This window comes from Tachysurus fulvidraco, chromosome 24, assembly GCF_022655615.1.
Source record: "Tachysurus fulvidraco isolate hzauxx_2018 chromosome 24, HZAU_PFXX_2.0, whole genome shotgun sequence".
NCBI classification, from domain to species: Eukaryota; Metazoa; Chordata; class Actinopteri; order Siluriformes; family Bagridae; genus Tachysurus; species Tachysurus fulvidraco.
The window spans coordinates 9,344,130-9,366,456 of record NC_062541.1 but is presented as its reverse complement, the minus strand read 5'-3'; the positions used below and the strand labels follow the sequence as shown (position 1 = coordinate 9,366,456).

Sequence of the window (22,327 nt, the reverse complement as noted above, 5' to 3'; positions counted from 1 at the left end):
CCTGCTACTCATGCTGTGTTACAGTGTAACATAAAACCTTAGAGGAAGCCGCATTCTACCCTCATCAGGGAGAGCTTGCAGTTGCTTATGATTGGCTATTGTTGCTGTGATTGACAGGTGAGAGAGCATACCGATTCTTCCACCCTGAGACCACAGCAAATATTGCTCTCACGGCCCCCGGCCACAGATGTCTGTGACATCAGGATTTGCTATCTTCAGCAAAAACTGCTACTTCAATAAAGCAGAGAAGGTACTTATATATAAAGAAATCTGTGAAAGTGCTTTTCTTTCTCAAAATGCTAAATGAATGTGACTGGCTGCAACAGCAGATGCTGAGCTATGGCCATTTTTTATATGGTGATTACTCCTGCTATAGTATTATTCTAGTAGTTCCTTTGACCTTTGTTAGGATCAGAACCAAACATCTGGCCCAGTATACAATTAATAATTATACGAGAAATTTGGCAGCGTAAACTGTATATTAATGTTTTAGTTAATATTCCCATATTTCGACACTATATACAGTAGGTTTCTAGAAAAGAATATTACTGTCTGTGTTAGAGCTTGGCTTTGCACTGTAAATGCACAATTTAAACAATAAGAGCCAACTATTGATTTGTTAATTTTCTCTTTATGTCTTTATAAGTCTAGTGTTGACATTTTTAAAAGCTCCATTAATAAAATCCCCAGTTTAAACCACATATAGGTGTGAATAAGTGTGTAGGTGAGTGAATGTGTGACCTATACCAGGTATATTCCAAACTCACTCCCAGTGTTCCCTTCAGGATCCAACATGACCTAGGTCTTAATTTTGATATAGTGCTAAACCTAGAATGTGTCCTTGCCACTTCTGCTTCATATCAGCTAAGCATAATTAATGAAATTGCAGTGATCTTGTGTCTAAACCAATTTTGACAAAACATATGCTGGGATTCATTGCAAGGTCATCATTACCATAACTAGTTTATGAATTCCCCCCCACCTCGTCCAGATGGAGTTGACAAAGAGGGATATGAGAGATGGGCTCAGAGACGTATGGCAGCAATGAGCAGAGGTTCAACATCTCTTTAAATATACAAGCTGGGTAATTAACATGCAACGAGTCATTTGGAGAGAGGTGGAGGACAGGGATGTAGGAGAGAATACAAAGAAGAATGAAAGAAAGAGAGACAGGAAACAGACAGATGATACATTGGTCAAATTAAAAAAGAATAATCAGGTGATTATTGGGAGAAGATTATAATACTTAAAACTTTAATTATAAATAAAATAGCAAATATTTTATATTTAGAAACATGTTTTGAGACATGACCCTGTTGTGTGTTTAAAGGGTGTATAGGTGTGTGAGACAAGAGCAAGTTGGGGCAAGTGATTGTCATAGTGGTGCAGTAGCACGTTTGTTCCAGTGCGTTTTTCACTGCTTATACACGGCTGTCAGTTGTCATCAAATTGCCAGCCAGTTCACAGCTTAATAGGTTTTGTTGTCCTGGTGCTTCAAACATTCTCTTTCTCCCTCAAACACATAGGCATACAAATCATAAATATGTGTGTGATGATGTAACGTGTGATGCTATAGGGGACACCACTGCAGCGCTGCACAGATTTAGATAAGACTGAAATGTTGGCTGTTGGTTATGACAAGGGAATCCCCACTCAGAGATTAAATCCTGCACCCAGATCTAATCTTATTGAACAAAACTTCACACAGGACCCAGAAACCTGTTGAGTTAGAGGGATTAGTATAGAATCTGTATGTACTTGCCAGTTAACATTCGTGATTTGTGTATTTTGTATTGTATTCTATAGCTTCATCGGTTGTATAGTTGGGCCATGTTTCTGAAGTCATGATCAGGGCTGTTAAATCTGAGTTTGCCTTTAAATAAAATCTTGCTTGTGTATTCTACCAGCATTGGACATAGTTGATATCACATAAAGACAGTAATCCACAGGGAAAAGGGATCTATCAGCTTTAGAGGTACTCATATAGCTTCTATCCAAAGCGACTTACAATTGAGCAGTTGAAGCTTATTGGTCTTGTTCAAGAGCATCCTGGCAATGCTGGGATTTAGACAACCATCTTTATGACCAGTAGCCCAAAGTCTTAATCACTGGCCCACCAATGCCCTACAGGGAGGGGGCTTACAGGATCATTCTGTAAGCCAGAGAGTGACATACTAGTTCTAATTGATCCCTAAATGCAGATTGCACTTACCTTGAAACTGTGTGAATTTGATAGTTCCCATGCGCTCTCCATTCCTGAACATCACCTGACCCTGTGAAAACACACACAATCTTCAGACAAACTGCATTAAAAAACCCAGCTTTGCAGCTCTTTAGGCAAGGATGCAGGCTACAGTGTCATTCCCATGTTTATGGCAAGCTTTATTAAGAGTAATGCTCTGCTTTATTGCTGAAGCCTTGACTCTTGGCTCAGGGACAACCTGGTGTTTGCGTTCCAGTCTGCCATGGTCCATGGTTCTGGGCTCATTTATTAAATTAGAGGTCTGTAAATTGATCCTTTTATAGAGGCAAACATGATTAATAGTGGCAAAATTGATCGGCTAAATATTGTGAGAGAGGTCTCTAAGGAGGTCCTGTATATGTTGACCAGTTGACAAGCCAGTGTCGGTTAATGAGATTGTGATCTCTATTGACAATCCAAAGCTGAATACAGCGTGTCACCGAATTCATAGTGGATTGTTTGGTGACAAAATGCTAAAATGGATAATAGGATCCGTAAACCAATATAACACAAAACCCACTGAACGTTATGTATTAATGTCTGTTTGACAGGTCACTGTGGATGACTGATTAGATAAAAGAAAAAAAAACAACAACAAAAAAACAGATACTGTAATAAGGGAGGCCATTAACCATGAAACCTCAACAGTGTGTCAAAACATTGTCTTCATTATTTTGTGTATATGATAATATGTGTTCATTATCTGTTAAGTGTTGAGCAAAGGCCGTGTGCCAACTGTGTTGGCTAATGAGGCATTTGGCTGGATTTGGGTTCAATAGCACCCAGCATTACTGTGGTAATGATTAGAAGTCTGTTAGTTAGTACCCAGGGAAGGGACTAAGAGCCCATGTCATCTCTAAAGACGTTCTGCTTTGAAGTGCAGAGTAGACTAGAGTCCCTTCATCATGTGTTTCTTTATTTTTGAGGCTCTGTCTCTTAAAGGTTTGCATTACATTTTAATTCTTGAACATCTTCATAACTGTGGAAATATCATTGCCATGTGGTCTTAGTCACAGAAGTATCAATAAAACCGAGCTTTCTGATTCCTGTCATCTAGATCCTGTCAACTAGTTACTGTACTAAAAGGAAAACAGTTTTATTTGTGATGTCTAGGGTTTAGTGGTGTCCAGTTGATTTCTAACTCCAACCCTAACCCCTAACACATAAGTCTAGTGACGAGTGTTCATATACTGCATGCTAGCATTAATTAAAGCTCTGGTCAATTGGTAGCAATATTTAATAGTGCCCTGTGTAAATAGTCCATGCCTATACACTATGGTCTGTGGACACTTGACCATCACACTCACATGTAAATCTTCCCCAAATTGTTGCCACAAAGATGGAAGCACAAAATTGTACAGGACTTCTTTGTGTGCTGTAGCATTGTAATTTCCCTTCACTATGATATCATTATTTCATTTCTCTTGTATATACCATATATTTCCTTTGCCAATACTTGTTCTCTTTCCTATACTCATTGATTGCAAACAGATATGAACCTCTATACCTGACTGCAATCGACCCAACAACAAATTTTCCAAAAAGCATGGGCTGTGTGTGTGTGTGTGTGTGATCCAGCAGTGAGGTAGGGGTGTGTAAATGCTGTGCAGGTGTGAAAGTGTTTTTCGAGACTCTATTCCCACTCTTTTAGCTGTGATGGAAGAACAGAATAGCAGCTGAATCAGCATATATATATATATATCTGTGTGTTTTGCCTGAGGCTTATATACTTGGGAGTAAAAACATCTGACCTGGACCAGAAACTGTCCACCCCCACTTCCTTTGTCGTATCATTGATTTGTTACCCTATTGTGTTCACCTGGTTTGTTTCGTTTTATCATGCTTTATGTCTATAAATGTAAGCCTTACTTCTGTGCTCTGCGTTTCCTGATTGCGATGGGAAGCTCTACTCTCTGTCTGTTTATTAGATTACCCTACTTTGTAACTGTCTGCTCTTGCTGTGTACTATAACTATGATATAGTATACTATTATATTCACCCAAAATAAAAGACAGTTTATGCCTCTTTGTTCTTTCTCATTCACATAAACATTAATGCCTGGTAAGTCAAACAGTCATTTTTCATGACAGTAAGTAGTTCTTGATCATGATCATTGGTGGAGTATCAGACTAACAACACTGGATAACAAGCAACACTGGATAACACAGATTTTGAAAACTTCTCCTAAATTCACAGAGAATACCATAAAAAAATATTTCATGACCTGCCTTTTTATTTGACAATTAAAACTGTTGTTGATTTACAACATAAACGTTAGAAATTAAATGAGTTTGTGGTTCAGCTTCAAAGCAGGAAAAGCTGGTACTGGCTCTGATCCAGTCAAAGGTTCAGCAGTGGTCTAGCCCTCGAGCTCTCATTAGAGTGATCTGTACTCCTCAGAGGCTTCACTGAGCTAATGTTTTACTTCCTGAAGTGTGCTGCCACTCGATCAATAGCCCTGCATGGTGGTTTCAGACTCTGACAATGCGAGTCCAGGAGTCAGAGTTTACAGCATCAAGGGACTTGGAATGCAGGAAACAGTCAACAGTAATAATAATTCCTATAGATTCTGCATGGGTTTAGGAAAATATCCTATAACCTTGAACTTTTTTTTTTTTTGCAAAACTGCACACTGCAAATAAGGCAGTTATATTGGGGTAAAATGCACAGCTGACATTTCAATGCTTATTCTGCAAATTGAACAGCATGGTCTAATTTTGCAGAAAAACTCTGAGGGAATAACCACACCAAACAATCATTCTCCATTCTCCAAATACCCCACACAGCATTTCTCTATAAACTACCTTGTTTTGCTGTTCTGCTTACACGGCTGCTCTCTTTCTTTCTAGAGAGCTGTTTGTTTTACTGCAGTGATTTTCCCTCTATTATTGTGCAGTGCTGAGGAAGGAGGCTATGTTCCCATGGCCCAGGATAGATGTTGTCAAGCTCAGTGTCTACCACACTTCACCAGGGACAATGATAGATGTAAAATAAACTCTAGCATTTTGCACACTATATTAGCTCTCCTACTTTGCTGTTTGCTACAGTAATGGCTGGATTCACCAGGTTTACATATGCTGGCAAGCTTTCTTTTTTTCATTTTTTCGCTCTCATTCTCTTTTTTTCATCCTATCGTTTCAGCCACACACACACACACACACACACACACACACACACACACACACACACACACACACACACACACACACACACACAAACAAAAAGCATGTCTGCAGGCACAATGCTCCCTGCATACCAAATCTTTACAGCTCTTTCGAGCTCTCGCCACCCTGCAAGCTGTTTTTTTTTTTTCATATTAGATTTTCTGTTTGCTCATGGTCTCCCATACCAGGTACTGATCTCTTGCCCCACCCCAAACCGCTGCCTTTCCGAATCCCTTCCAAAACTCACTAATATCTCACTCTTGCATGTCAAAAACACCTATCATAATACGGCTTTTATGAATACTTGTGCTTGAGTAAATGTTGCTTGACATCTCAGCACAAGCAGCATGCATAGATCTTGCTAGTTGCCCATCAAGTTTTTTAGAGTAAAGGGCCACAAGGTATGCCAAGAATTGCAGGCTCATTGCCCTTGAGTGCAACCGAATTTTAAAGGATACTTAGAACATATACAGTGTGAGCCTGTATACAGAGGAATTGTTTTTCCAAGCTTCATTGAAGATCAGTGCTGTTTTCCTAACACATATCCATTCATGAATTTCGATGAGGCGTCACAAAGAACATAACAGTTCATTAGCAATCTGGCTGTCACCCTATATTTCACAATTGTGCTGAAAGACTGACAGAGGAACAGAGTCTCACCGTTACTCCGAAGAAGTTGGTTTCGTTCATCACATCCAGCACTAACTTTCCCACCTCCCGGTCATCCATGGTCATGTTATGGTAAATGTCATGCCTCTGCTTCTGACGGAGAAGCTCCATTACACGGCTTAGTGTCTTTGCAATCACCCAGATTCCATCATAGGCAAAACCGTGAAATTTGCTGGCCTCAACTCCTTTTTGCTCTCGCTCTCTGGTGTAGTCCCGCTCATACTCTTGGGGTGTCTGATTTTAGAATAAAGCAAACAAAGCCATTAGTGGAATGTTGATTAACAATTCTTTTTTCTATAGATAGCGCTAAACCCAAACAATAAATGCTTCAATTCAGTCAGCTATTTTAAGGAAAAGTATATCATCAGCTATTTATTGACATTGACTAAAATTTGACTATATGGCCAAAAGTAGATCATAACACCTGTATTTGCTTGTTGGCTTCTATTTTGCTGTTGCAAAGGCATTCACTCTTTTGTCAAGATCTTCCAGTAGATTTTGGAACATGGCTGTGGGGATTTGCTCATTCAGCCACAGAAGCATTAGTGAGGTCAGGTACTAATGTCGGGTTAGATGGCCTGAAGCACAGTTAAAATTCCAATTCATCCCTAAGGTGTTCAGTGGGGTTGAAGTAAGGGCTTTGTGCAGTCCAATTGAGTTCATCAATATACCAGCTTTGGCAAACCATGTCTTTGTGTCACTAGTATTGCATAATGTCCGGTATTTTAAGAATATAGTAGGTGTTCATTTAATTTTGTATATAAGACATGTTGAATGCTTTTTAATTAAAACAATAGCCTAAATGGACATAATGATAGAGGGATGACTCAAGAATTGGGGTTTACTGAAACAAGTAAAATGCGAGACACTCACCCTTCCAGAGATTCCTTTAATCCGTTTGGCGCTGAGAGGTTCAAAGTCCACACTTATGTAGCCCTCCATAGCAGTAAGCAGTTTTTTGGTGGTGCAGTTGGTAGAGTTTGCCTGCTCCCACCAATTGCCTTGGTACCATCCAGGAATGATCCACTGATACTTACTGCCATACATGTTCAGGTTATAAGCCTATAAGGAGAAGAAATTGTAAAAGTGATTTATAGCAACAATTTATTGGATATCTAAATTATTTTAAAAATATACTCACACAACAGAAAACTTTAGAGGCCAGGTTCTCATCAAATTGACCAATGATAATCCTCACATCATTGTCCTGTAAGTATAGAAAGCAATGATTAGACACAAGCTGCAAAGATTATTCATTTATTCATTTATTTTCAATAAGCACTTTATACTGGTAAGTGTCACGATGGATCTGGAGCCTATCCTGGAAACACTGGGCAGGCCATTACAAACATTAGATGAGATGCCAGTCTATTACACTGCACACTACACATGTTATTGTATTTATTCACACCTATTGGCAATTTAGCATGGCCACTTACTATTATGTTGAGTCGTGGGAGGAAACGAGGAGGAAATACAGACAATGATACAACATGAAGAACTCCTCATAGACTGTAGGTCAGGACTGAACTGTGTGATAGGGTTAGATTTATAAGGTGGCAACTCCACCTACAAATGTTCACTCATTCACTTTCAGTTCAGGAACGCTGTTATTCTGGAATCTACCCTGGGTTAGATACTAGTCCATTGGAGGGCACCAAAAACACACTCATTCAAACAGACAAGCAATACATTGTGGGCAATCCATGCCAATCTACTGGCATGTTCTAGGAAGGTTGGAGAGAACCAGAGAACCTGGAGAAAACCCATACAAATACAGGGATAACATGAAGTACTTCACAGAGACAGTAACCCAGGCTTAGGATCTGGAGCCTGGAGCAATGCTACCCTCTATGCCAACATGCTGCCCATGGCCAATGTAGTACAAATCTGCTAAAATGAAAGAATTAGTCATTTATTTCACCACATATGCTTAAGTACATCTCTGCATACTGGGAAATCATATCCCATTCTTGAAACAGCACAGGGTAATTGGAGAATACTATAAGATGTCAGATGTGAGAAGAGTTGTGTGCGTTAAGCTTGGCTGGGCAGGCCTATATTATACCAAGTGACACCATCTGTTACAGCACAGACATTAATGTCAGTACCAAGAATTGTTTGATACCCAAAAAGGCTGGAGCACTGCTCTCTATCAGCAGCCTAAATACATGCTGCCTGATTGAGTCTGTGAATAATTCAGCTCACTCTGCAGCATTGTGTTTCCACCTCCTCCAGTTCAGCATCACAAAAGATCAATCTTTCAGCAGCTTGGTACAGTGAGGCAGTATAGACTGCGGGATCAACACTCAGTACACTGAGACACTGCAGACTACAGGCTCCAGACCGCCCAAACACAGAGACAACACAGTTTGGGAGGGTGTGCTGGACATTGCAAACATGCACGGTAATGTATCATATTAAACAAAAATCACAAGACCTGGCTTATTTATTTTTAAATTAGCACTGTTCTAGATGTTTAAGGAGAAGATCTGATATTCTACTACAAGTTATTTATAACAACAACGTACACAAAAAGATCTATAGGCCACACTGAAATAGCAGTTACCAAAAGATAAGATGCCAGATGGATATCTTAAATATTCATGAATTTGATGTTACTAAGGCGAATAACAACGCAATAGAATAAATAAGGATAGAGGCAAATTATAAGTTCTTCTCTTTTATCTCTATCATCTGCAGATGAAGTCACATGACTGCTTAAAAACACCGTATGAGCCTTATATACTGTAAATCCTGCAGCATTACTTTATATGCTCATGAATGCCCTCATCTAGGGACCCTTCAAATAAATTGTTCCCAATCACCTATAATAAAAAGCAACCTAAACAATATTGTGGTGTCAAATAAATACACAAAATATACATATCATATCATAAAATTTGCTGTTTCATTTTGATCCAGAAAGCTTTTAGATGTGTGTAGTAATCAATAAAAGCTACAAAACTGAGTGATTTACTTTAGAGCAGCTTTCACTTTGAACACCCAAAACCACAAGACATCCAGCCAATAATTGTGCAATAATGAGCAGCTTATACTCAGAACAATTTAAAACCTATAGAACCTTTCCTGCCAGCACTCACAGCCTCAAAACAATCAAGTAAATTCATCACTGAAGAAGTATGCATGGTGTGTGGTCTAACAATCTCCTGTATTATTCCCCACACTGGCTCAGTAAGTGCCTTCAAAAACGTCTGGCTCTCCTCAATATCTCCACAGTACTTCACAACAGCCAGAAAGCATGCTGGGATATTGTAGCTTTTGTAAGGAACAATCCTGCTTTCCTTTTCAGGCTCTTCCGCATGCTTCAGTCAGTGGAAACTGGTGCTCAGCCCCTTCAGTGAAAGCTTTTAACCTGTGAAAATGCTTCCAACCATCCGGGAGATCTAAGACAGTCGAATAAGGGCTGCATCGATGCCAGTGAGACAAACTGCTCACACTGTTTGTGATATTCAACAAGTCAAAATGAATGCTAAATAAGCTAATGTGTCTTTCCTTCTCTGAATACACCATTAAGCTCAATTAGTTGTAGTACTGTTATGGCTGGATCTGAACAATTGTGGACAAATTACTAGTCAGGTACAAATAGTTTGCATATGTGAGGTGTACATTTATATTCATAGTCACCTGACAGGCATGCAGGTTTAGTACCTTGTTGCTATAACGGCCAAAAACATTCTTTTTTTTTTTACCTCAATTATCCAATAACTTGAGAAAGGAGATAACTCTATTTTCTATTGACTTTTGTTTGTTTCAATGGCAATCAAGGTAGTGCAATGGCTAGCATTGCTGCATCACAGCTCCAGGGACCGCAGTTCGATCCGGAGCTTGGGTTACTGTCTGTGTGGTGTTTAAATGAACCCTGGGTGTGAATGAGTGGTCCTGTCTTTGCCAGGGTGTTTTCCCACCTGATGGACAGATCCAACACAACTCTGATAAGATTGGATGATGATGATGATAATGATGATGATGATGTTGCTTCTCCAATTGTTTTATAAATTCCTAGGTGATGCAAAGAGCCTCAATTCAGTGCCATGTTCATTCTATTTTCTCCAGCTGAACTATTGTCACTAGGCATCTTAATTAATATGAACAGATGCTAGATATCAGGTTGTGTCAATTGAGCAAAATACTGTACAGTGCAGTGCAAAAGTGGTAACGCAACACACAGTCAGCACTTAAATACTTATCAAGAGGAAATGACACTAGCCAGACTTGTAATGTGCTTTGTGTCATATTACAGCCCATAGCCTAAATGTTGACCAAAGTCTTTTTTGCCTTTTTGTTGACCGGGCAAACAATATGCTTCTTCACAGGACATATTAACAGGAGAGGATTACTTTGCATTCAAATACATTGCTGCCTTTTAGTTTAGTTAATTGGACTTCCAAGCAAGTATTACAGTACATAGCACATTAGAGCATTCGGTAGCTTAGTGGGTTAGTTAATGAGTTCATGATTTGTCCATCATTGCTGTGCATGAGTCACTGTGAGTGAGGATATTTTACTCTCGGAGAGATGATATCAACTGGTGAAAAATATGGACCTACATTTCCATGATGGTCTATGAGTTTGAGATATACAATGATTGTTTAGTAATATTAGGGTGCTTTCACACCTATAGTTCGGTTCATTTGGTCCGGACCAAAAGCAAAAAATTATACATTGTAGCTTTTTAGCAGTTTTGGTTCCTTTTCACACCACACTGATCGTTCTGTTCTGCACCAGTTGAAACGAACCAAAATACAGTCATGTGATAACATCCACATCACTCATTGGCCACATGTCTTTGAGCGTTTTTTCCTAAACTGCTTCTCGATTGGATATATAACGTGTATAAACGTGCGGGAAATTTCAACGAAACTCCGGAAGTAAACAAAAAGAGGAAAATGCAGGGAAATACAGCATACAGTACACCATGGAGAGACGACTGCGTGCTGCGATTATGTTCGTGGTTGTAATCTACTACATCGCTTGTATACAGCATTCTATGCAAAGTCTTCATTTTCAGAATGAAGCACGGATGCGGCTTGAAAATATCATCTTAATGCACTGCAAACGGCAAAGACGCATCGCAAGACACTTCAGGAGGCGACGGCATTACTTTTGCGAAACCGACATGCTCATCTTCCGAAAATATTGCCAACGACCCACTACGGCAGCTGGTCTAGTCCAAAATGCGCAATACTTTTTGAAGTTAGGTCTATTCGATCTCGGAACCGTGTTCTCACCACAAACGAACCGTACCAGAGTTCGTTTGAAAGCGTACCGAGACCACCTCTTCAAGGAGGTCTCGGTACGCTTGTTTGGTCCGCTTTTGGTGCGCACCAGAGTTCGATTGCTGCATTCTCACCTGCCCAAACGAACCGCACCAAATGAGCAATCGAACTCTGGTACGATTCAACCGAACTAAACAAGGCAGGTGTGAAAGCACCCTTAGTTGAAATGGTTACACAGAAAGAGTGAGAAACACTAAAAGAAAATGACTCTTAAAAAAAATTGTTGAGGCATTAAGAGGGATTATATAATAGAAGGGAGTGGGGGAAATGGTTGCATTCAGAGAAATCGATGGGTGCATATTCGGGTGGGCAGAAACATACAGTATGTAGATAAATAGATAAAAAAGATACCTTTACCCAGAAAACAAAGAAAACAACCCAGAAAACAAAGAAAACTTCACGCTGCTCATTATAGTGAGGCACACAAATGATTTTTTAAGCATCGAATTACTGCAGCCAATTAAACAGGCTGGAAACAACAATTCATGGATAACTCAACCACAAAGATAATGGCTTCAAAGTGCTTTAGATCAACTAAACATATGGTAAAGCTACAAGGAAGCTTTCAAGAAAAACTTCTGGAATTCCACTGGGATTAGACAACTGTAACAATCTTAAAAAACACACTGGGGGCTGAGCATTGTAGGTCCATTACAACATATACAAAAGTAGGTGTCAAAATAAAATAGTTTGATTAATTGCTACCTGTAATGCATCCGCTAATGCATTACGGAATGGAGTTTAGTAATGGATTTTATAATATTTGTACACAGACAGACAGACAGACAGACAGACAGACAGACAGACAGACAGAGAGACAGCCAAACAGACAGATAGATAGATACAGTAGACAGACAGACAGACAGACAGACAGACAGACAGACAGATAGATAGATAGATAGATAGATAGATAGATAGATAGATAGATAGATAGATAGATAGATAGATAGATAGATAGATAGATAGATAGATAGATAGATAGTAATGCATGCTATTGTTTATTCATCAATGTATGACATGATTAGTATTATCCATCCATCCATCCATCCATCCATTTTCTACCGCTTTTTTTTATGATTAGTATTATTACTTTGTAATTACAGGGAATGGGTAAATGAACCCTCTAATCTGAACCCTCTAACAGGTAAAAGGATCTAGAGACGTAGAGAAAATGAACAATTTAAAGTGTAGTCACATGTCGGAATTATCATATTTTTAGATGTATTTACCCAAATTAATAAAGACTGGGAAAGACAACTCTGTGTGTTTACAAGAAAGGTCAATCATTTAGAGGAAATTTTAAATATTTATATAAAATATAAAATATATTAATATAAAAAATGTATTTCCCTTATGTATGGAGACTTTTGGGACAGCATGTACAATACATAAAAATTCGATTTGACTTTCAGTTTGAATCAATTCACACACTAGTGCACATGGGACATAATACATTTTGCACATATTATTTGTATTATATTCTTCCAGACATTCATACTACTTGACATAATTAAGTATTTAAAATCCTACCATGCTCTGTCGCATGTGTAAAATTCTAAGCAGGCCCAATTGACCTCAATTTTGTGTAAAGATCATAAGACGAAACGATCTAAATGACTTTGAATGAGGGTTCATTAATGGGGAATGGAGCTGCTGTCCCAAAGACAGTGACATGTGCAAGTTGCATGTGCAATGTAAATGCAGGATATGATCAGAGTAATAGTAACAACAACTTAATCTACTACATAGAAAGGATATTATAGTATATATATAGGTAATAATATATTATAGGTTCACTGATGCAAAAACACAGGCACTGGGATAGAGGGATGTGAAAAAAAGTTATATTAGTTATCAGATGAGTCATCCATCACCATATTCTCAACAAGTGGGCGAAATCATCTGTGGTACACACCAAGAGAACAGTACAAAACTGAATGCTAGAACTCTACAGTGCTACAGTAATGGGGTCTGGGTGACCATGAAGAAAAGGGTCTCAGTAATTAAATACTGGCTGAAACTATACCGGCTGATCAAATTCGTTCGTATAATGAAACATTTCTCTCATGTATTGAATGATTTTTTTCAAGAATGACTTCACCTCCATCAGATCCACACTGTACACAATGAATGCTTTAATGGGTATTAACATGATACAAATCATATGTTAAGGCTTTAATATAGGAGATTCTGGACCATCGTGCTAGACAGTGTTCACCACATCGTCCACCACCATCAGAACACAGTCTGAAGGTATATCATTTGGGAATGTAATGTAAAATATTTATAGTTCAGAAATAACTGTCTGTCTTACCTTCAGTTTATTCACATTAATACAGGGGTCATTAGAAAAACTCTCAGTGTCTGCTATCTGGATATCTGCCTTCTCAAGCTCGTTGGTCAAATCGTTGCGCACCTGCAATAGAGAGAGAGGGCTGTGTTAGTAGATGAGGAATGGCATACAGTGAGCCAGCCAAAACCAATCTTCTTGATTTATGCCTCAGTTCACTCTAATCTCCGGTGGATCTGACACCAGAGACATGCTGTTCACATCCACAACAGCCTGCAGTCTGTGAGACCTGTTCTTTAGCGTCCTGCTGTTCCCCCACTGGGCTTTGGACATGACTGGGCACTGCCTCCATCCCCCCACAGTCATCAATTATGCCTGCCAATGAATATTTATAAAAAATGGACCAAAACCAATCCATACTGTTTTCTATGTATCCTGTGACCTTGAAAGTACAAGCACAGTCATATGCTATTTGTTGTGCTGTGATATATAACAAAGCTCCCCAAGAAGCTCTTTTCAGAGCAGAAAACCATGTGAGAGAAGCTCAGACATCCTCATGAGAAATGGTTCCCAAATATTGCTCTAATAGGCAACTTCACTCTAGATATCAGACATTGTGGAAGATTGAATTAAGATTGATCACAGGGCCTTGTTCTCCTTCTGCACTGAATAGCATCTATAACTTTTAGTGCTTTCCCAGAGCACTCAAGTAGCAGATAGAGAGCTCAAAGTAAAAGCATGGCAACTTGAAAGATGGACTGTGAAAGATCCTTCTCAGGCTTGGACTGAAAAGAAACAGGGAAGCAGTAATTAAGTTGGAGTTCATGCACTGTCTGAAAAATGCTTCGTGCTTCAGATATCAGACTCATATTTGGACACACAGGGACCAACTTTCCACAATAATATACATATAAATGAAGCTAAAGTTGAAACTGCTGTACACTGCTACTACAGTCTCTGGTGGCAATAAACCAAATGCATTACACATTTTGATAACAGGAATACTAGACACATGTTTATGGGCTTTATTACTTTGTCTATATTGTCAGCCAACTTTCCATTCAGACCTTGTCTAAAAATAAATGGCATGATATGCATAGAAAATATAATTTGAAATACTAATGTTAAACATTGCCTGAATTCTTTGAAAACACCGGTTCAGGAAACTACAATGCTTAACATAATCCTTTCAATGACATCTGACATAAGCCTATTTAAACATTCATAAAGGCTTATTTCATCAGATGCCAGCCTTTAGAAAGTCTGTTTGCATATTATCAAGTTGATGTTAAATGAAATAGGTTACTCTAGATGCATCGACTTCATAATGACAAGGTTATCAATGAAGTTTGAGAGAACAAAGACTTTTGAAAGTTACCATAATGTCTAAACAAAGTCTTAGAAGTGTTATAACTCAACCATATATAATCATTAAAAATCCATGTCACTTAAATAAAGTGATATCATGTCATCTGTACAAGTTGAACCTTTTTATTAAAAAAGTAGTTTACTTTCGGCAGATTATAATAAAACTATTATCTATAGTATTATATTATTATGTTATAATATTATAGTAAAATAATATAATATAATACTAGAGTAAAATATAATATTTTTGTAGGTTTATGTTAGGGTTAATAAAGTGCTTATGAAAGGTCATAAGGCTCTACGCACACTTTCTCGGTCTATATGATTGGTCAGTGTTGTCATGTTTTGTTCAGCTCCTGGTTGAAATAAGGTTTCATACGTATATAGATTTATTTTTATTGCCATAAAAGGTTCAGAAATATACATCCATGTGACTCTCAAAGTCTTTCCAAAAGTATTAATTGCTTTCACACAGCCACATAAACTGTGTCATGTGATACAGACTGTCCTACATTGTTCTGATGTAGTGAACATATTGGCAGCCTAAATGAGATTCAGCTAAATCTTGAATATCCAGGTCATCCAGGTGATAGTGTGTACCAGTGTGAGTATGAAAAATCAATAAAAATACAATAGTGGAAGTTTATGTGCGAGTGTAGGTCTCTAGGTGTGTTTGTGTGTGTATGTGTGTGTGTGTGTGTGTGTGTGTGTGTGTGTGTGTGTGTGTGTGTGTGTGTGTGTGTGTGTGTGTGTGTGTGTGTGTGTTTGTGTGTGTGTGAGTTGCAGTGGCCCAGACCTTGAGGCTCCATAAGGGTTAGCTCAAAGCAAAGAAGCGTGAGACTGGTGAGAGAAATTATCAGGTGAATGCTACAAAAAGGCTCCAAAGGATTACAGGATTTGAGTCAAAAGCTGGGAAAGATGAGCATGATGTGATGAAATTTATAATGCATTTAGGCAGTGACCTGTCAGCTGAACCTAGCCTAAAAAGAGTAAACGGGAAGCATGACGCAGTACATGGAAATAAGACTGGGTTATAAATCAGCTAGTCAGCATAAAAGCAGACCAACCATTAACATCAAATTATATTACACTCCTTTTACAGTCTTTCTGATGTTGTACTTTGAAAAGGGCCCAGCAGTTCACCAGAAAGCCAAACAAGTCTGTTTTATATTATAGCACTTCTACTGAAGATCCATGATAAATTACAGGGTAAGCTCTAGTGGGGCCTTGTTGTTTTTTCCCACCCTTTTGAAATGCACAGTGCTCCATCAATCCTTCCCCACCAACCCCCCCCACACCGGCATGTCTGCCTCGCCTTCAGCTGATCTGACCTCTATCCTGTAAGATTCGCACACAGAGGATGTTGAGACATCAGAGTGTGTGTGTGTGTGTGTGTGTGTGTGTGTGTGTGTGTGTGTGTGTGTGTGTGTGTGTGTGTGTGTGCCAAGCAGAATCTGTCATGAGCCAGGAGACCAACAATAGGATAGCAGATTGATAACGCTTCCAAATGTCACAAACATCTGCATTGTTTACCATTTGTCACACACAGGATCATGTGACGCTTCATGTAATAACATTTACAATAATCCACTGAATTTTTAAGAAGCATGATCAAGTGGTGCAGGAAGTGGGTTTGACCCTGAAATAAGCATAATGTGTATATCTAAGATTGTTGTGATTTTGGACGACATTTTTTACCTTTTATGTAACTTGACTAACAAACAAGCAAAAAAAAGTGTATTGTATAGTTCTTGGATAGTTTATAGTTTAACATTAGCTAGTTAAATTATTCGAAAATTAGCATGTGAGAACAAAAAATATTAAGCTGCAATTATAATTACAGGTAATAATAACACAATGGTGTTATAGATCTGGGCAGAATCCATCATGACATTATACAGTATGATATTAGCTATAACATGTCTAAGAAGCTGTTATGCCAGTCTTCAGAGCATTGATAAAGCACACATCTTCAGAAAAGGAGCACAGTAAATGGACACTCATTCATGTCTTAGCTGTGTGTTTTTATCATATCTAACTTTATGAGACAGAAACAGAGGACTAGTAAGAGAATTTAAGAAAATGATTATAACAAGTTTATAACTTGTTTCACAGACAGTTTATAACATTAAATGTAACTGTAAGCAGAAAAAAAGAATGTGTGTAATTGAAGAGGAATAAAACACTGTTAATTATTTTTCAATACACACATCCAGTCATGTTCTATACTTTATACTTTTACACTTAATTTAAATTCACGGTCTAACTATAATTCTCAATACTAAAATGTTTTATATCTATATATCTAGTATGTCTACATATTTAGTTGTGTTTGTACAAAAGAATAGCACAGCTGGAATAACATTTACAGTACCATCAATAATAAGTGAACTGCTCTTTACAATTACTTAATTTCACTGAGCAAGACTGACAAGATTTATCCGCTATCCTTTGAACTGTCTCTCTGAGGCTGATTTATGCGCCTTTCAACAGATAACAGCAATTGTGCTACTTGAAAGCTTGTCATTTTGCTGTGACATGACGCTGAATGATCCCTCATATGTCCAATATTTATCTTTGTGACCTCGAAAAAAACGCCCATGGCTTGATTATGATTGCAATAGTAGGTATACGACTCATGCATGATTGAGCATGAACAAATCCTTAATTAAGACCTGCAGCAATGGGGGAATGCCTAACATTTACTCAGTATCAATTCTGGTCTCATTTATATTCTGTTCACTTCATCTGCTAGTCTTGGTGAAAATCCCTCTTGCACAAAAACACACACAAACACAAACACACATAGACACACAAAGGCACACAGAAAGGTAGAAAAAAGCATTGGGACCCACCACTCAGAGGAAGAGGAAACAATGTAAACAATTGTGTAGACAAGTGAGATCAATACAACCTGCTTTTGCTCTTCAGAAATCACAAGCACTCAGATCTAGACAAAGCATTACACTCAATCTCCACAGATAAGAGATGTGCTAGGTCGCAAAACAATCAGAGTCCCAGTAGCTACTGGACTCTGTTTGGATGAGTTGAGAGGGAAGGATGACTGCTTGACCTTTTTCTGTGTTTGATTTCATGTCGGACTACTCCCACTGGCCAGGCACACTCACGCTCATGTGGCTGTGGGAAGAACATGCTCAGCCTGAGTCGAGTAAAAGACGAGTCTGGACAGACTGTGTGAAAGCACTGGGATTCCCCCGTCTTCCCAGAGGAGTGATCGTGCCTTCAAAACAAAGAGATGGCCTCGGCACAAATAAACGGCACGTGTTTTTATGTGTGTAATACAGTAGAGCGAAACTTCCATTTTTAGATCTTGTTTTAATCAGTCCTTCTGATGAAACAGTCACAAATGAGTACAAATGAGTACAAAAGTGCAAAGACACAAGGGCAGACCAAATCATCCCATTAAAGCAAAAAAAAGATGGATGACTTTTGCTTTGTTCATCCCCACAGGGAATGCAATTAGCTTTTGTAAGCTTGGCTGCTGTGCTTGCGTTGTTTGAATGTGTAGTTAGTGATCAAACAGGCTTAAACTTCCACACACACCCTTACACCTACATAGACACATCTCAGAAAAAGATCCATTACTGAAAGAACCGGAGTGCATCAAATAAGGCAACTAAATGCACACCTTGTTGTTAGAGAGACTACACCACCTTTTTTTTTTACAACAGTATACTTATGTATATACTTAATTAAAAAAAATAAACTAAAAGTAATCTAATGTCTGCACTACTTGTGAGTTGGTAACAATCTTATCTTCAAGTTGATTTTTCTCACATTTTTAAGGCAGCAGCCGTTGAACTGCGTTGTTTCTAAGTTTAACCATCTTGAAATATTTTACAGTGTATATTGAATGTATATTATTTCTTCTGATGGGCTGTTGCTACATTAAAAAAGAGATTTACCAGCATTTTTGTATGCTGTGCTAGACATTTCTCATCCGCACTGTGAGAAATGCAAAGTACACTTCTTTAATATGTGCAGCCTTCTGTGAAAACCAGTCCGATATCACTGGGGCGAACAGCCAACAAAGACAGAAAATTGTGTTTTGGCCAAGACTGGCCTATAAAAATTTGTTGATACCTCAACTTTAGAAAGCCATAACCATATTTCTTGAAAACAGTATGGAAATCAGTCTGCTTGTAGATATGTAAAAGCATTAATAAAGTACTATCTATCTATCTATCTATCTATCTATCTATCTATCTATCTATCTATCTATCTATCTATCTATCTATCTATCTATCTATCTATCTATCTATCTATCTATCTATCTATCTATCTATCTAAGTTAAGGTTACACAGCATAATGGAAATGACTAATCAGTTTATTTTGTAATAAGATACAGTACAGTAAGCTGTCAGATTCTCAATGATGCACCTGTGCTGCAGTCAAAATAAGATCTTGAATGCAATTTCCTTCATTTTCACTGTTTTTAAACTGTTTAAAATGTTATATCTTTCATTTTGGTTGTGATACGTGTAAAAGAAAAATACATTTCAGTTCAGGAAAGCCTGGAGATTTCAGAACTATCAATAGATTACAGTATGTCAGTTTCATCATGTGCAGGATTTTCCCAGGCCACCACAGACTGACAATATACTGTCAAACTTCAGACTGCTGTATTGATCAATAGTTTAGAAATCAAATACAATTCTCCTCACTGATGATTAAAGATTGAACACTGTATTGTATTTATCATGTACACATTTTTATACAATATACAACTTGCTACGAAATGAAAACGTGACCTGTTTCTCCTTAGACAATGTATATCTGAAGTATTTATATAAATAAACTAATTCAAAGAAATATTTTATATGTACTGTAGTTTATACAAATAAGCAATTGAGGGGTAAGGGACTTGCTCTGGGGGCCAGCAGTGGCAGTTTGTTGGACCTTGGATTCAAACTCACAACCTTCTGATCAGTAGATGGTACAACACTTTAACCATTAGACTTCCACATCTCATGTAGCAACAATAAAGAATGTGCAAACATTACAGAATGGAGAAGGAAGTTATTTGTAGTAAGAGTAAAAGAGACTTTATGGAATCTTAAGGGATCTGTAAGATGGACATGTCCTACATGAGAAGTCTGATGGACTGAGCGTAAAAATTCTTACGTATATTTTTACGCATCTTTGCATATTCCGCTGTGCATGTTGTCTGATTATAAAGATGGTACAATACTAATTAAAAAGTCACTATTTCATATAAATTCCATTAGCAGAAATCATTTGGACTTCACTCGTCTATGAGTTTAACTTAATTTCAGTGTTGTGGAAACTCACTTGAGTAATTTAGTACTGTATCCCACATCACCGAGTTTGAGAACTGCACAGAGAAAAGCAGGCCGTAATTCTCAGAGAGAATCTATCACAGGAAGCTATTTTTACGTAAGGTTACTAGTTAATTAATTTACTAGACGCTGGCTGAAAAGGATGATGAAATTTGCAGAGTGAGAAAGGGGCCAAAAACAGAAAGGTACTGTAGAACTTTATCTTTCAGTACAGCAAGTATGTTTAAAGAAGTTTAATATGTAGTAATTACAGTAGTTTAAAAGCCTTAGGCAAATATAAATAATTTTTAAGCAGATATTAAAAAATATATACAGAGCAGTAAACAGTAAAAATATACTGCATCAGAACTGCATCAATTCTCTCTTAGGTACATCTGAAAGAACTTGCAATGCATTCAAAATTTCTAGCAATTATCACATATTTACTATTAACATCTGAATCCAACACCACTACCAGTGACACACACAAGTACTATCTTACCCAAGCTGTGATGCCTGATACATAAATTTTATTCCACATTGAGGTCCTAGTCATCTACTGTAATCTGTTGCTAAATAAAAGATGAAGACCGGGGTTTAATCTAGAAGACAGTAAAGTGGACTGTGTTCTTAATCCACTTATTGATAGACACTCAGGCACAACAATGCTGACAGCCTCCTGCAATGTGTCAGATACTACCCCAGGTAGGACAGGAGGTGGTTCACAAAAAAAAACTAATATTTAATAAAAAAAAACAACCTTATGCATGCACAAGTTACACACAAGAAACACAGACAAATGTTAGTAAATGTGAATATTTTGGGAATATTGTGAATAACTTGCTGTAAAGGGAAAAGGGACTCTTATCAGGATGTTTTGGTCTGAAAGAGCTTTCCTGGAACTACTTAACTCTACAGATTAACATTTTAACAAAAAGTCATATATCATACATTTTTTATGCCAAATCAAAGAGGACTGGCATTCAACAATTTTAGACTAAGCTGAGTGATGAATCAAATATGAAGTGGTTTGTTTTGAACTTCACATAAGCACCATTTTATGTATTTTTCTCCATCATTGCTGTCTACTGATTTGAATATAATAAACACTTTTGTGTTTGGTACGTGCATTGGGCTGCTGACTGTAAGGTTGTGAGTTCAAATCCCTGAACTGCTGGGTCCTTGAGTGACTGGTCGTTTGTAATAAAATATTGTTTTGGATATAGTGAACCTTAACATCTGACTGTTTTTACCATATTTGTTCCTCATTACCCAAAATGATTCAGTAAGAAAATAACTACGGACAGACTAAGGCATAGTAATGTATACTATGCATAAACTAAGGCAAAGTTATGTAAGTTTTTTAGAGTAAGCTGAAATTGTCCCTTTTAATCAAAGCCATATTTTGCTCCAATTTTTGGCTTGTTTACAGAGTTTACTTGTGGAAAAATGGAGCAAGATTTTTCCCTGGACGTTACACATTTGTTGGTGTCACAGCGAGCTAAAAAAGACCCAAACATTTTCCACTCTGATATGTCGCATGATTGATTGTCATTGCTGAGCGCCTGTCCATCTCGCTCTATTGCACAGCTGAGGGCAGCACGGTGGCACTAGCATAATGCGCTAATCAGGGTTCCAAAGCCTTCCACTGGCAGGTTGATAGGACCTTGTCTGTTTATGCCCTGCAACTACATCGTGACAACCAAGATAACGGGATTATTCATCTCTGCTACTCTCACAGAGACTTATTATTCCTGCACAGTCAATAGACTCGGCTTAAACAGCCTGCTCTCCAGACATTTTTACACTTGGAATAGTTTCAAAATATGACCATAGTCTTGAGCGTAAAGCCAAATTTTAATAAATGTTCAATGGCATGGGAGTTAATTATATCCGTTCGTTTTCATTAGACATGGATAAATAAAAAAGTAAAAATACATACTTTCTGAGCATAATGATGCAGCTGTGGTATACTTGAATATTCTGTTTAGGG

The 22,327-nt window shown here is 37.9% G+C and overlaps 1 protein-coding gene across 2 annotated transcripts in view; it reads right to left on the bottom strand.

The window, feature by feature from the left end:
- Positions 1-22,327, bottom strand: part of gabbr2 (gamma-aminobutyric acid (GABA) B receptor, 2) — a 163,090-nt gene that overhangs the window by 54,462 nt on the left and 86,301 nt on the right. For both annotated transcript variants that reach the window (XM_027175611.2, XM_027175610.2), the window contains exons 4-8: positions 13,690-13,791; positions 7,217-7,282; positions 6,949-7,137; positions 6,067-6,309; positions 2,213-2,273 (exon numbers count right to left, since the gene is read on the bottom strand). In XM_027175611.2, coding sequence (XP_027031412.1) covers positions 2,213-2,273; positions 6,067-6,309; positions 6,949-7,137; positions 7,217-7,282; positions 13,690-13,791 — 661 coding nt within the window. The remainder of the gene's footprint in view (positions 1-2,212; positions 2,274-6,066; positions 6,310-6,948; positions 7,138-7,216; positions 7,283-13,689; positions 13,792-22,327) is intronic.